This window comes from Oenanthe melanoleuca, chromosome 5, assembly GCF_029582105.1.
Source record: "Oenanthe melanoleuca isolate GR-GAL-2019-014 chromosome 5, OMel1.0, whole genome shotgun sequence".
In the NCBI taxonomy this organism is placed as follows: Eukaryota; Metazoa; Chordata; class Aves; order Passeriformes; family Muscicapidae; genus Oenanthe; species Oenanthe melanoleuca.
Genome location: NC_079339.1, coordinates 16144584 through 16160651, shown reverse-complemented (window position 1 = coordinate 16160651; position 16068 = coordinate 16144584). Strand labels below are relative to the sequence as shown.

Here is a 16068-nt window from a genome sequence, read left to right as displayed (position 1 = left end):
GTTTTTAAACAGACTCTCAATCCAACCCTGGACCAGGGATTCAGTAGGACTTCAGAGGAAGAACAATGGGTCAAGCACTTTGGTCTTTTAGGTTATGTGGTCAAACACCCATGTGTTCCTACAGTTTAAAAATCCACCTAAGCAGAGATGGAAGACACAATAATATAATATATATATTATCATATAATGGTGAGACACAATCACAGGGCAATACTTGCTGTCCATTATAATGTAAAAACAAGGAAGTGATGTCAGTTCTTTTTTAATGTCTGGCTGTCTTCATTAAAGTGATTTCTAAGGATCTGTAAAGCCAAGACAAGCCCACCTTTGCAGATGACTGCATTAAGTTTGCTGTCAAAACTCATTGAGATCTCATCCAAAGGAAACAGACCTCCTCACATTTTGGCTCTTAACACACTTAAATAATCTTCTAACTGTGTTCCTGTCTGAGATACATGCAGGCTTAATTTCTGCTGTGAGGATGTGATACACATCTTTCCTGGAACGGTGTTTGAAGTCTCAGTGCTCTTCACAAAGGCCACCATGAAGGAAAATCAAGGAAAACTTGGTGACAGCAGCACTACATACACTTTTAGCCTGATGATGTATTTACACAGATGTGCAGAAAGCACTGCAGGTGTCTGGCAGGGAACAGGTGGTCACACCTTCTTTCCTATGTTAATGAGAAAGATGGGCTTCATGGTTTTAAGAGGGGATGCCTGTGATGTATTTTTAAATAACACAACACAGAACATCTTTCGAAGGAATACAAACACAGAATGAAAATAAACTGAAGGCAGTATTTGTGAGGATGAACTCAGCACAAGAGATGTACTCCTGCACATTTCCTGCCATGTCTTTTTTCCACAGCAGTGCATTCCATTCCAAATGGAGCCTGCAGGATTTGTCCCTTATGTTTATTTAATGAAGTGAATAGGACTAATTGTCATAGCTGCTCCACAAAGGGATGTTTCAGGAGATGAGAATTCAGTTGTTCCTCAGTGCAAGGCCCTTAATACAGAGGGGTTAGATAACAGTTCTTCCTTGTCAGACTACTTCTGTCTTCAAACCCTTGCATTTGCTACATTTAGTGGTTTCTGGGTTTAGTTTGGCTGGGGGGGGAGGGGGCCAGGATTCTGGCATTCAAGGATAAGTTGATTTTTTAAGGAAAATTATAGTTCTAGTAACAGTCATGCAGAAAATACTTTCAGCTTCAGACACTGGTTTGACAAACCACATTAACCACACTCAGGGAAAAAAGTTATCAGTAAGAAAGAGTTTGGATAGAGTTTCTGTCTTTGCTGTAGCTCAGGATAATTAAACCAAGGGCCCCAGGTTAGGGCTGTGCCACATCAGCTAAGAGCAGTCTTCTGTAAGGAGGAGGAGGGAAGAGAGACAAAGAGGTCAAAGACAGTCTGTCAGAGTCAGGCTGTGGAGGGAAACCACAGAAGGAAGCAGGACACATGAGACTGAGGCAAGCCTTCCATCACATGGGAATGGGTGGGGTGTGCCTCATCCTCACTTCAGCATCTCTTCCCCATTTCAAGACAAACAAAAATTCAACACTGAATATCTTTCACGAGTTCGCTACTGCAAATTACAATTACATTGTCCTTTTATAAAATTCAAAGTCTCTCATTTTCACACAAATGTCAATTCTCTGTTAGATCAGTACATGCAGCCACTTTGAGTCTTTTAAATAGATTGTGTAAGTTTTTCCATAACTGCCTTGTGCTGGAACTGGAGCATTTCAAACATAAGCTTCTTGAAGAATCCCATGCTCTGCCCTTTTCCAAAGCTTTGGCTTGGTTTAAAAAGAACCTCTTGGGTATCATCACAAAACCTGCAAAATACCTACAATCACGCTACCAAAGGAGTTATTCACACCACTGAAACCTGAATGTCAAATTGCCATGTGCAGCACAAACATCCTGCTAAACTTTGCAGCTCCTGAGACCACAGCAAGACCACAAAAATTGTTTACACCAGCACACTGGGAGCTATCAATACCAGCCCATAGTGTAAAGCACTGTCTTTTTAAACTTACAAAGCTGGAGCATACACCAGTATGAAAAAAACCCTATTTTAGAAACACAACTACATATGATCAAGAATCAACCAAGAATACTTCTATATTCCAGATAAACCAAAGCTCACTCATTCACAATCACAAACAGTGATTCAGGATTACCAAGCAGTGCAAAGTTTAGGAATAAGCTTCCTTCCCTCTGCTCAACACTACACCCAAGCTCACTGCTGTTTCAAAAACCAGTTAAGAAAACACCAGCTGGACTCAACTCTAAAGGCACAAGGTGAAACATCCATTACCCCCTTATTGTGAGCTCTTCTCATTCAATATGCCTTCCTTAATTTTTTGTTTCATGGTTAAAGTACACAAATACAAAAAAAAAAAAAAGTCAAGAACAGTAGAGTTTTGCTGTTCTATTCAGGAAACACCAAAATTCATCACCTGTAAATGACTGTTTATGTTTATATGAAAACATAACTGAGTGTCATCTAAGACCACAAAAAGAGCAGAATTTTCAAAACAAAAAGAGCAGAATTTTCAAAACAGAGCTACAGGCACCTCAAGTCCTGATTCAAGTTTACATGAGTCTTTCTTCAAAAATTAGAGAACTCTACTAAATTTATCTTAACATTCCATGCCACATCAATAGTATCACCCAAGCAGCTGCAGAAGTAGCTGTTATGCAGCAGTTTGGTGGTCTGTCCATAGCTTAGACAAGTCCTGTCTATCAGTACTTAAATACTAATTAAGGAAAGAAACATCTTTAGGGAATCCAAGACTGCACTCCATAGTTTCGACTGAGAGGCAAACCAGAGTACAAACTATTTCCTCAGACAATTCCCAGGTTAGGTCTGCCTCTGGTTTTAGACACCCAACTGAATGAGATGCCACAGGCCAAATCACATCAAAATTAAATTTCAGAGAGGGAAAAGTGGTGGGAAACGGCAGAAGAGAGATCGCTCACCTGAAGTCTTGGAAGAAGGTTCAGCAAACTGGAGCCTTACAACACTAATGCTTCTAGCAGGGCTGCCACACTGAGCCTTGTGTCCAGCTAGAAAACACATCAGCTGCAGGTTTACCTGGATTTCACTGGAGAAGGAGAGGTATAAGACACTCCACCAAGTGACAGCCCACTGATGACCTTTTTCTTTAGTCTAACTATTTTGTTAAGATCAAATAAAATTGCCAATTTCTCAGCTTGCTTTCTTATCCCATGCCAGTTAACAGAGATCCTCCTCTAATCTTGCTCTCTCTCATTTCCTCCTTGATCAGATGCTCAGTAGTTCCTTGGTTAAAAAACTCTGCACTTCAGAGCATCTTCGAAGCACCATCAAGGTTTAGTTTTAACTCCATTTTGAGGAAGTGTTATTCCCAGTTCAGAGCAGAAACTGGCTGTAAGGTTCAGAGTTGATTCATGGTACAAATGCTAAAGATGTGCTTCAGTGTAAACCAACATGGTTTGTTAGGAAAGAAGCACATAGGAAGCAATCTGATTTAGCTGAAGAAGGACCAGAGACTCAATGTCTCCACATCCCATCATGGATGTGCTTCATAACCTGATGTAGTTCACATCACTCTGGAATTGCACCAGGCATCCATAGTTCTGGTCATGCACATGATTTATTCCCACGATGATCACACAGAGGGAAGATTAATTGTTTATTAAATGCCAAACTTTCCCTAAACTGACCATGCTATTTTAGATGATCTCTACCAGTTCAGGATTCCTTTTTTTTCCAGAGGAAACCAGCACAGCTATAATAATTTCTTGCTGTCTCCAGTAACCTGGTGCAGTTTCTTACATTGCATCTGAAACTGAAATCTCTTCCAGGACAACTGATGATACTTTGATGCCCCCTCTCCCATCCTCCATACCAAAACAACCGTCATTGGGATGAATGGCTGTTTACTTTTTCTTTTGGAAGTGTGTTTTCTTATTTTAGTCTGACATATTAAAATGGAAATAAGAGTAACTTTAGAAAATTAAAAAGTTATTTTAAAAGCCTGTAGAGGTGATAACCAGAGCTGCAGGCAAAACTCCCAACTCTGTGCTCTCTGGATCATGTGCCAGTTTCAGGTTCCAACCAAGTCTCAAACACCCCAATTTCCATTGGACAATTTACAGAACAGGTCTGACAGGCCTCACATGGCAAATCTGTCTCTGCAAACTTCAAAACTCACAAGCTATCTCAAGTCTGTGAGGATGAAAATCACCATGGATCATGAACCTTACAGGACAAAGACACGTATTTTGTGATTAATCTGGTGGGGTTTTGTGAGCTTTTTTTTAGCAACTGACCCTATTCCTTACACAAGGTTAACTGCTATAATCCCAGCAATCCCCACAAATTCAGAAGAGAGCAAGTCTCAGCTGTTGCCAATACAGCTGTGACATATTCCATTAGTGCTGGTGAGAGTTCAGCCCCACAGTCCACAGCAGTGCATGCAAAAAATGACACAAAAAGAAAAAAATTGTTTTAAGGAACATCAAAACCACAGATACCCACAAAAATATTACCAAATGATATTAAAAACAACACTCAAGGGTTTGGGGGTTATTTTCAAGTAACCTGACTTCTACTTTACAATTTGCATAGTTCATAATCTGGAAACATTTGGGGTTTAAATGGTGCACTCCCAGCTAGAATTTTTACAGAGATTATTGTCTGCAGCAGCAACACCATATTCCAAGTACACCTCTACACACTGAACTAGCTGATATCTCAAACTATATTGGTCTTCAATTTTTTAAACCTGTAATTTTTTTTTTTTTTTGAAGGATTTGTTTTAAAACACGTGCCACTACATAAAGTGTTAGAAAGTGAAGTACTCCCACCAAAACCTACTTTTTTGGCACTCTAAGGATGGGGAGTTAGCTTCTTAAAAGAGAAATTAGAGAAGCAATAAGACAACATTGCAGCAGTGACCTTCAGGCCAAACTTTATGAACACTGTTTTTATTATTTCAGTGAATAAGAGTTTAGAATTCAAAATTAAAGGTGTGCTGGATGTTTGCATTTTAGCTTCTCTCATCTTCCCTTCCAGAAGAGGGAGTAAAACATACTAAAGGCAAAAAAAATCCAATATTCAAGGTCTCTCCCTCTAATGTACTCCCTTTGGAGAAAGGAAAAACACAGTGATTCCAGCCACGAACAGAAGGCTACAGCTTTGTAACCAGGTCAGCTGCTCACAGACACACTTTTTACCTTTATAGGCTTTTTATGTGGCCCTTTACTGGAAAGAAATCATCAGTTAATTTCTGGTTACAAACATTCTGCGTAAGCATGGGAGTCCTGAACCCATTCATAGCAGGAAGGAAACAGTTTTATGAGCTAAAATTTATGAGTCCAAGTGACAGGAACAATGAAGAAGCAGGTTATGCCAGCTCTTACGGGTCAGGAACAAAATCCTGAAGGCTTTCCAGTTTCCTACCCACTGCCTTTTCTCCTCAGTTAAGAGCAAGAACTGGAAACTTAGAAGGGCTACAGAGCTTAAATCCCTTCTTGGTAATTCAGTGCAGTGTCTTTGTTTACTTGTACAGCATGCACAAAAAGGGGAATAACAGCTTCCTTCAAACATCAGTTGAGCTGCCCTTCCTTTGAGAACAACCCTAGGGAAGATGTTTGTATTTCCCCTCTTTCTTGAAAACAGCACAAGATTAGTACCTCTGGAGGTTTTTCTGCAATGTCCTGTTTTAACCCAGATCACTGCTAAGTCTTCAGCTGGAAATGTCACGTGACAGCACACTCAGAACACAAATCCTGGATGTACACATGTACATTCAGGATTGGGAAAGAAAAGAACATCAGCATGGGAAAGGAAGCTGTGCAAGGTATTGGAAAGCAAGTCCAAATCCCAGAGCAGCATTCAGTCCAATTGTTCATAGACTGCTGTGGACAGTGCTTTTCTCCAGGGCTGGGGAAGGGAAGGAGACTAAGCTTTCTAAGGCAGTCTCCATCCTGATCTCTTCTTGCCACAGGTCTGTGACAGACCCCTCTGACCTCAGCCTCATTCTTGCCCTCTCCTGCCCTGGGTTAGCTCCAGGGCTTGGCTGCTGCGCAGGTCTAAGGGGGCTGTGCAGCATAAAGCGTCTTTGGCAGCATTTCTGGCCCTGCTTCTTCATTTTTGTTCTGTTTTTAAAAGTTACTAATAGTTTATTTAAGAGGAGGAGGAAAGAAGAATGTACCCTACATGCCAGGGAAACTTTTTCTTTGGGATTCTCATAGTGGCTCTTTGCCTTAAAAGGGAATCTTTGCTTGGCCTCCGGATGCTCTGCTGTAAACAGTCGGTGCCAAGGCATGGCAGGCATGTTAAGGATGACAAGTGCCATAACATTATTTCATAATGCTGCTTCTCAACAGAGAGCCCAAAACATTCTGTAGGGCCAGACTGAGCTCCAGCTGGTGCTGCTGGCAAAGCAAGGAGAACATGGGGCACCTGCACCATGCCATGTCTGGTACACCAGGCCTTTCTGTGCCCTTTTGTAAGACTCCCCACCCACCTACTGGTGAAGGGGCTGGAGCACAAGCCTTACAGGGAACAGTTGACTGAGCTGGGGTTGTGTGGCCAAGAGAAAAGGAGTCTCAGGCTACCTCATCACTCCCTACAACTACCTGAAAGGGGGCTGCAGCAAGGAAAGGCCTTTTTCCAGGTAATGGAAAGGATAAGACAAAGGGAAATTACTTCAAGGTATAAACTGTGTATTAGAAAAAATTTATTCACCAAAGGAGTTATCAGGCCCTGAGCAGGCTGCCCAGGGAACTGGTGGAGTTACCATCCCTGGAAGTATTTATGAAGTGTGGATATGGCTTAATGGCAGACCTGATGACCTCAAGGGTCTCTTCCAACCAAAGAGCTCCCTGGTCCATCACCTTCCAGCACAAGCTGGTGTTTGCCTACAGTGGTGTGTCAGAGGCACAGGAACTGTCCTACTGAAACTCCCAGGGGTTTTTGCTGGTGGCAAGGGTCCCCCATCTTGTCTCCAGTGCAGCTCTGGGAAGAAGGACTGCAGAGGCAAGGCCAGGCATGTCACAGCTCAGCTAATGCTGCAAAAATGTGCAGAGTGCATTCTTGTGGTAAAGCACACTGCACTGCAGCTCCCTTTCTTCCCTGGGCCTACCTGCCAGAACTCCTCCCCCAGGCTGAATGGAGGTATCCAGCTTCTGACTGCATAGTCCTTGCCCTCTCCAGGTTCCCCTCCATATAGCACAGCTGGGACAACAGGGAAGCCATGTCCAATGGGAAACAGATTACTTATTTCTAGGTGCCAATGATGTAATTTAAAAGAAATAATTCACTAGAAGAAAAAAAATTACCCAAGCAATATGCAGTTGTTCTTCATTTGAAATGTTCTTTTACCTTGGTGGTAAAAAGCCCTCACATATCCCAATGAGAAGGTGCCAGCATGAAAGCTCAGCAAGATTCTTTACTTAAGCAACTTACTACAATCCAGATTTCTGGTAATTTGTGGAATAGGAAATAAAAAAGACTAATCTTTCCTATTTACAACATCTCTATATGGAGCCAAATAAGGTCTGTGGTAACAGAGATTCAGTAGGTCATGGACTAAGTGTTGTAACAATTAATTTACTCAATGCTTAGGAACAAACCACACAAAAGAGAACTGAGTCAGAAGTGCCCAAGTCCTGAGCCTGGGAACGACATGGGATGGTAGCTATTGTTTGTTTTTGTTGTTTTTTAAGTGTCCAGTTGGCAAACTGTCTGAAAGGAAGCCAAAACTGAGTGGAAAGAGGGCAAACCCCAAATCCCTGCTTGAGAAGGTATCTCATAGTATATTCTCCTGTGCTGGTAATTCCTCCTCCCATGGAATGACACTCAGAGCAGGCCCTGGTGTAGGGACAGGAGAGGCCACCCCATGCTGACTCTTTAGTACATCTCTGCCTAGACACTCATCAGCTGAAAATGCAGGCTGGAGCTCTGATCTGGGCTTTGTCTTGCTAACACACAGCTCATTTCAGTCCCCAGGCAAACACTCCAAACCCATCAGGCCCATACACAATACCAAGATAAGGATGCTCCTGTCTCCTTGCCTCCCTTAGAGGAAAAATGCCATTAGTATTCAAGCAACACAAATGCTTCCTCATCATCCTCCACTGCTAAATATACTCCCATACTGCAGCTACAGGCAGGGCCAGGATTCTTTTCACCACAGATATCTGCACATGTAAATGTTTACATCTCAGCTAGTTCTCCAAGGACCTTCGGAAACCAGCAGAGATAAACAGTTCTTTCTCTAAAACAAAAAAACATTGCAAGGATCTACAGCATACCTTACATTTCTCTAATTAAAACACACAGAGAAAAGAGAAAATTGGCTCTCAACTGAGAGCAGACAATGGCAGTGCCAGCAAGCCTGGCTGTTACAGGTGCTGCAAAGGAAAGGCTGCCCTCAGAGCCTTGAGAACAAGTGATCTGCACCAAGATTTGAAAGCAAGTTTTGGAGTGGCTTTTAACACCTTTTTTTCACTCTGGGGAAGACAAATATAGATCTGTCAGGTTTCTTATTATATTCAGAGCAGTATTTTTTCAGCAGACAATTTCAAACTCTGGAGGTCAGAAATACCGCCTGCAGAGAACAAGTAAAATAATGTAACTGACCAAAAAAAAGCTCTCTCTCTTTTAAGGTTTTTAAACTCTGCAAATTGAAAGAAAAATTTAATGTACTTTAGTAAAATCACAAAAAATTCTCAATTAACAAATCTATTCCCTGTGTCATTTCTGACATGTCTATTAATTTAATCAGTGATTCATTATCCTCTAATCTCCTATTGGAACACAGTTATTTTGACTTTTACGTCATGATTAAATTCAGGTTTTGGCAGCAACTGCTCCCCCTGGCTACTCTGATACAGCCCTGTTATCTCTAGATGAGCACATCCAGTACCCTGTGGTGCACCTTTGTGGAGAGGGAGTTCACCACCAGAGCACACACATCACTGAAGGCACTGTTATGTCCCAGCCCTGATGAAGTTTGTAGTGCTGGAAGAGTGCAAAGCTACCTTTTTATTTCTAAACCAAACAAATTTGATTTGGAAACCTCATGGCCTCGTAAATGAGGGATTTCACAACATAGCTTGCACAGAGTTGCTTTTTAGGATGGAACTGTGCATTACTTGCTGGGAATTATTTCACCATGGCAACCTGGCTTCAGCAATCAGACTTCTTGCTATATAGCCCAAGATATACAAATGCAGACAGCTTGTTCTGTTCAGAGAGTACCAGGGTGCAGACAAGTTTGCCTTTGTAAAAAATGGTTTAGTTTCCTCAGTCTTCTTGCCCTGCAAGCTCTCTTTGTATGACAACAACCAAAATTTACCTGACAATACAGACCAGTTTTATGCACCACTGTAGCTTAAAGAAAACCTGCAACAACAAAACCACATTAGATAAGCAGGTCAAGCTTACCCACATACTGTGTTTTGGAAGATGGGTGCATATAGTGTCTCATGTACTTGCAATGTGAAATTACAACTACTTAGGCACAAAGTGTCTTGCATCAGGAGGACAAGTTAGTTATTTCTGTTGTGAAGAGACTGAAAGTTCAGCATCTGCCTTCCTGCTACAGTTTCACCTTAGAAAATGACATCTATATCACACAGTAGGCAGGAGTTGAAAGTTCACATAAACTTTGTCTGCTTTCCATCTAAAAAAAATGTGGTTTTATGAGACAAATGTGCTAGGGCACACCACAACTGAGAGTGCACACGGAAACACAGGTAACAACACAGCTACTTCAAACATCTCAGCTTTCTTTGCAGGAGCTTCAGTACACAGTCTAAACTCAGACACACAGCATGGGGAAAAGCAATCTAAATAGTTTTCACTATTCATAAGCACTTTTGCATGCCTGCATCTGTCACCTCACTTTTAAAGCATGTGCTGGCACACACATGTGCATCTTGTTGTATTGAGACACACAGCTGGGGGGAATTCAATCACCTACCAGTCATTAGTTATTGAAAAAGCTGGGCAAAGAAATACCAATGTGAGGAAACAGCCCCACCTAAAATTTTCATCCTCTGTATCAAACTCCATAAACTCATCTCTTACACCTCAAATTAACCACAGCATTGTAATTAGGAAGGGTTCACTAGAAAATATTATGGGTCAAGGTCACTTCTCAATGGCAGAGATCAAAAATTGTTTTTCCCCCCTTTTGTTAATATTTTGGCTTTAATTTTAATCAAAGTCAGTTCAGGTAAGTCCCATCTCTCCTGGAATGCCTTAGACCAGATCCTGTGAGGAGAAGCAGGGCCTTTCAGTTTTAGTGTGAGCTATCTTGTTAAACTTAAAAACTGAAGCCAATAGAAGGCATAAATTGTGTGTCTCCTCCTAAGGTCAGAAAGAAAAGGAATCAAAGCATTATCTTAACTAGGTAACTTTCATTAACAAATGATACGTACAAACTTACACAAGTGTAACCATGCAGTTAATTTTTAAGGATTTTTTGACAGAATGATGCAATGCTCTGTTCAGTTTTGTCAACAATAGTACACAGCTGCTTCAGAATTTCTTAGAAAACAACACGCTGAAGCTTTTCTGCACAACAGAGGAAGAAAAAAAATTTATTTAAAATACGAACTATGGATTCATAGGCCAAAGTAAAGAACATTTGAATGACTGAAAAAAATAGTAGGGTGGGTAATAGTTTAATTACTGGTACAGTTAGATCACTGTTAATTATCTAGTGAGACAGCAGTGATTCCCAACCCTAATTTATTACTTTTCCAAATACACCACAGGAGACTGAAAAGCAAGTAGAAACACCTTTACAGATATACTGATCCATGAGCAACCAGGAATAAATCCATAGATATACTTGTAGTGCTACCTCCAAGAGCCTGCTAAAATACAAATCTGGTCTTTTAATGAAATGCTGAAAGCACAACCAAGAAATTGGTTAAGGAAAACTAGTCATTCTCAAAAATAAATACTGAAATTAGATGCACAGTTGTGTACAGAAGTTGTTTCATTCTCTTGGCTGCAAATGACAAAAAGGATCTTTAACTGTTCACGTGAGATTTGCAACTGATTAGTTCACAGAAGCTGAGACCAACACCTGAGACATCCCTCGAAACACCATGTGAAGCCACATTTCTGCCCCAGCTTTAACCCCAGTATAACCCAGTATCACCCCTCAAAGCAAGGGATGGTCATGTGTGGATTTAAAAATGTACTGATTTGAATGATATACCTAGACATGAAAAAACCTTTCTATGATACAAAGCAACAGAAAAATAACTATTTCAGTTGAGAGAGAATACAGCTTCCCCTCTGTCCCACACAGAATGTGGCCTCAAGACCTAAGCTTTATCTTTTTCCTGCATAGCTCTCAAGAAATTTATCAGTCACATCAAAACTGGGACTCTGTAAAAGGAAAGAATCAGCAAAGCCTTTTTATCAGAATTTTCCCCTTCCCTGTTGTGCTAAATGCAAACTGCTGACAGCCAGCACCTTCCCTGTAAGGCTTTGGTGTTCTGAGCCTGGGATGTGTGGACACATTGGGCTGAAGAGCAGATCTGGGTGTCTGGGTGTGAGTGGAGCCACCAAGGTGCACCTCGTGTCATCCCACCTCTGTGTGAAGTTACATAAACCACCAATGAAGAGACCCAAGGCTTCTTTCTTCAGTAACTCTATGTACTTGGATGGTGTGCCAGGACTACTTTTTCCAGAGAGTAAGCTAAGAGTTTTAATATTTTGTCACTTCTTGCCCTTCTGAGGGCAGCTGCTCTCACTGCTGATTGTTCCTTTTTTAAAAATAAAAGGAATCTCACAGACATCCACAATGTTCCTTTCACCTGGGGAGCAGCTGCTACCACAGGTTCCTGCTGTCTGAGCAAAAGCACTTCTAAACTTATTTCCCTATCAGGCAGAAAAGAACTTAAAAATTAACAGAGCAGAATTTTGACAAGCTCAAGCCTGGCTTCAGTGCTAATGGGCTCCATTCACTCAAAGAAGCAGGCTTTTTCTTCAGAAAGATGGAAGAAAGGGTTAATCCATACATCCAATCCCCTTTCCTATCCAGAGACTAGAACTGGCAGCTCTTAAAAGAAATGCAACATCTCTTCTCTGACAGCAATTTGCTGAAATTTTAGCACCAGGGATTAAGAAATTAAAAATTCCCCTCAACAAAATAACACTCTAACAAACTCAATTTTGGTGTAGTCACAGAGAGATGCATGATAGAGGAACAGATAGATTTTGTCTCAGCCATCTTAGAGACAGGACAACTGATAGGAGATCACATTCCTAACACCACACCTCTTAAAAAATAAAAAAAAAATAAAAAAAAAAATAAAAAAAATAAAATAAAAAAAAAAGCAAGAGAAAAGCTCTTCTACAAAGGACTTTTTTTTCTCCTAAAAAACCTACTTGGTAAAGGTCTTGGAGTGCACAGACATTTGAGATGCCAGAGAACAGCAGACAGAAACTGTGTGAAATAGATTACTTTCCCATAAAGAGCAGCACTAGAAACATGGGCTATTGCAACACAGAAAACAAAGAGCCAAACCAGGAACTGTAGTCAACTCCCAGAAGGATGAATGTTGCACACTCATACTTTGCTCATATATAAATGAAATAATCTTACAGACTGAAACAAACAGCTGAAATCTGGAACAAATCCTATGTGCATACCAAGAAAACAAGATAAAAGAAGGGTGAATAATTTCACAAGTCTGAGAATATAGTTAAATCTATTCTTTGTAGAGTGTCCAGGAGGCATCTTCAGTAAAAAAAGCAGCATACTTTTGCCTCTAAACAAGAGGAAAATGCTATTAAAGCTTGGCCAGGAGCCCTTTCCACACGAGCTCTGGAGACACCTTGGAGGGTTGTTTCAACACTGGGAATTTTAGCAGTGCTCACCCTCTGGCTATCGCTTCACAGGATGTGGAACACGTAACCAAAACACAACTCCATGCTGTAAATACCTCTGAAGAAAGACACCAAGTTCTTCATTAAGTTAATACACAGTACCTGGTTCAGTGATGTTCACAAATGCCCCAGGGTCAGGGGTCAGGGCACTCCTGCAGCAAACACGAGCGAGCCGACAAAGGACTAATGCAAAGAAACAGAGGAGTACCTGGTGTGCTGAGCTGCCTGTGAGACACAGCATCTTTCCAGAGCACAGCTCCAAGTCCAGCTCCAGCAAGAGTCCCAGGCATGGCATGGCATGGCAGACACAGAGAGCCACCTCTCCAGTAGGCACATCCCAGCCAGATGGGTCCACCAGGCTGGCAATGCCACCCAGGCCTACCTCCTGTCACCAGCGAGGACAGGACACTTGTGTCAAAGAGCAATCTCCACAAGCAGCACATCCATGCTCTCATTGCACAGAAGAGCCACCAGAGTCCCTCCTGCCTGGTCAGCCCTTGCCAAAGCTCAAGATGTTACTGCCCCATAGTGTCACCAACCCTTTCTGAGCAGCTGAGAGCCCAAAAGGCCATCACTGAATGAGGAATCAGCTCCTGTCACGGAAATATTCAGCAGGACACAGCATGACAAGTAGTGATGTCAGTTGCCCTAGACATTTTGAACCATAAACATTTTGAACTATTTCGGTACAATGGAAAGTTGTGGGAGGGAGAGAAAAAAAGAACAGGATAAAAATAGCCAACGTGGCTCTGAAGAGCATTTTGCCTATAAGCCCCTTTCCCTGCCTACTGTCCTCCCTCCCTTCTCTTCTGACTGTCCCAAGCTTTTGCATTAATCAGATTAGCTAGTGTTAAACAAGGCTCTTCTAATTACTTTCTAATATTGTGAACTGGTCGAAATTATTGAAAAATGTTTCTGCCTAAATTAGAATAAAACAGGATTGATTTTCTAAATATTTGCTTTAGTCCTGCTTATACATTCACGCATCACAGACAACAGCTGTCTTCAGCCAAGGGAGCCCAGGCAGCAGAGGAGAAGCTCCTCTGCTCCTACCCATCCATGTCCCTCCTGGTTCATGAACATAACAAGACAACTTTGCATGACGACCTAAAAAGCAGAATACAATGTCAGAATCAACTTGGTTTCTTTCTTATCTTGCAATGAATGGAGAAATACAGAAGGAATTTAATTTTTCAAAAACTGTTACATTTTTGGCTACAAAAATACATAGCAGCATCCAGAATGAATGCCAACTCAAACGTGCTAATTTATCCAAATGAAACAATCATTATCACCCTATCACTGAAGACAAATAACTACACTCTTGAAAAGCCCTTACCCAGAAAAGTGTGGGGTTGGTTGTTTTATTTTTAGTTGGTATCCAAATCAATGCCTGTACAATGCTGTAAAAAGGGAGGCTCTTATGAGGAAGGGGAGGTTTAACTTATCCATCTCCACACACATCCAGGATGGTGTGTACATATAAACCATACTGTAATTTATCAAAAGATGTTACACAGCAACATCACAACTCTGTAGCCTGCATCATTTCTCCTTCCTGCCACTGTATCCCTGATTAATTGTCAACAATCCCAGAGGGACTCAGTTTCGCTGGAGACTTAAAAGGAAACACACAGACTAGGGAGCTGCACAGGGAACAGCCTCTGAAAATCTGCAACACAGGACCCAAAGAGTCACAGCACTGCAAACACACTCAAGCATCTGCATCAGGACTCAGGCACTGGCACTGAACATTTTGTCCTGAAAACAGCAGTGTGTGGCTCCAGAAAATGCTTATGGCTGGCTCTGTTATCCACTGGGACCAAATAGGGGAGAGATCCCAGGAACCCGAGTCTTCCTTCCATTCGTGCTGCTTGAGGCCAGTAAAATGCAGACCTCTGCAAGGAAGCTGACAGGAATCTGTGGTGTCGCAAAACCTCGGACAATTAATGAAAAACCGCTAAAAAATAGAATAATATTCCAAGTTTTGACATGATACTCTTTGCCCTTTCCCTGTCCACATCTCTGAAGAACCACCAACTCACAGAAATCAAAATAACAAAAACCAGAAAAACTGCATCTATTTTATGTTTTTCTTCCTCTCTAATTGCGGGCTAAATAACAGAACATTTCATTACAGAAAAGGGGAAAAAATGCCATTAACATATTTCAAAAACATATGAAGTGAAATTAATTTAAACAGCCCTAATTAAACACCATGTTAAGAAACTCAGCTATGCTGTGACTAATTTAAAGGGGAGATGACACTTTTCTACTGGTGTCTCAATTTTTTTTAAACATTACAAGTGCACAGCCTGGGTCCCATCCCTGAAGTGTTAAATACAGTTTACTAACCAATATGATGAAAGATACAAGCATCTCCAGAGTTCTTCATAGCTGAATCACTAATAATTTAAAAGAGCAATAAACCTAACCGTGGCTTTCATAAAACATTAATTAGAAAGACTGAGAACACATCTGTTGCTTTTGTTACATTTTTTTCCCCCTCTCTGGTTCAGCTGTCTTTCCCCCACGCTCTCTTAAACTCTTCTCAGGTTCTCAGGACTGCTCTTCTCATGAAGTCTCTGCTTCCTCACACCTCCCTCCTCGTTTCCTCCATGTATTGATTCCTCCTCTGGCAGCTGTTACTCCTGACGTGTGGCACACACAGTACCCAGCAGCCAGGAGGAGCTGGACCTAACTAATGAGAACAACTCGCACGTTAAAAGCTTCCAGTGTGTTAGTTGTAACTACTCACACTCAAAACAAATAACACAACAAATCTGCTACGCAGGAAGTCAAACTGATTAAGTATTGTACAAGAACAACTGAGCTTTATAATTCACAAGCAGGAGAGAGACGAGAGTGGAGGCAGTTTAGAGTGAACACAGGCTTTCTATCCCTTGTCCATTGTGAATTTGTGCAATTCCTTGGCAGGCTGTGGAAGGCTGGGAGGAAATTGTGATCATCACAGTTCCCAGTTATCCCCGAGAAAAGGGCCTAAAATGCAGGTGGGGACTGCTCATAACACCAAGCTGTGCACAAACAAGATGCCACTGGCGATGGCCTGATCAACCCAAGAAAAGTTACTCCATACAGAGTTTAGCATTGCATAGACTGCAAAAAACTCAAGCAGCAGTTTCAGGT

The 16068-nt window shown here is 41.5% G+C and overlaps 1 protein-coding gene across 4 annotated transcripts in view; it reads right to left on the bottom strand.

Annotated features, from left to right (window-relative positions):
* The window catches only part of MOB2 (MOB kinase activator 2), a 107486-nt gene that overhangs the window by 10815 nt on the left and 80603 nt on the right, over nucleotides 1–16068 (bottom strand). The window contains exon 1 of one of the 4 annotated variants that reach the window (XM_056492749.1): nucleotides 13130–13496. The exons of the other annotated variants lie outside the window; for them this stretch is intronic. Within the exon in view, the coding sequence (XP_056348724.1) occupies nucleotides 13130–13257 (128 nt within the window). The 5' untranslated portion in view covers nucleotides 13258–13496. Of the gene's footprint in view, nucleotides 1–13129; nucleotides 13497–16068 lie in introns of those variants that run through there. 4 annotated transcript variants of the gene reach the window in all.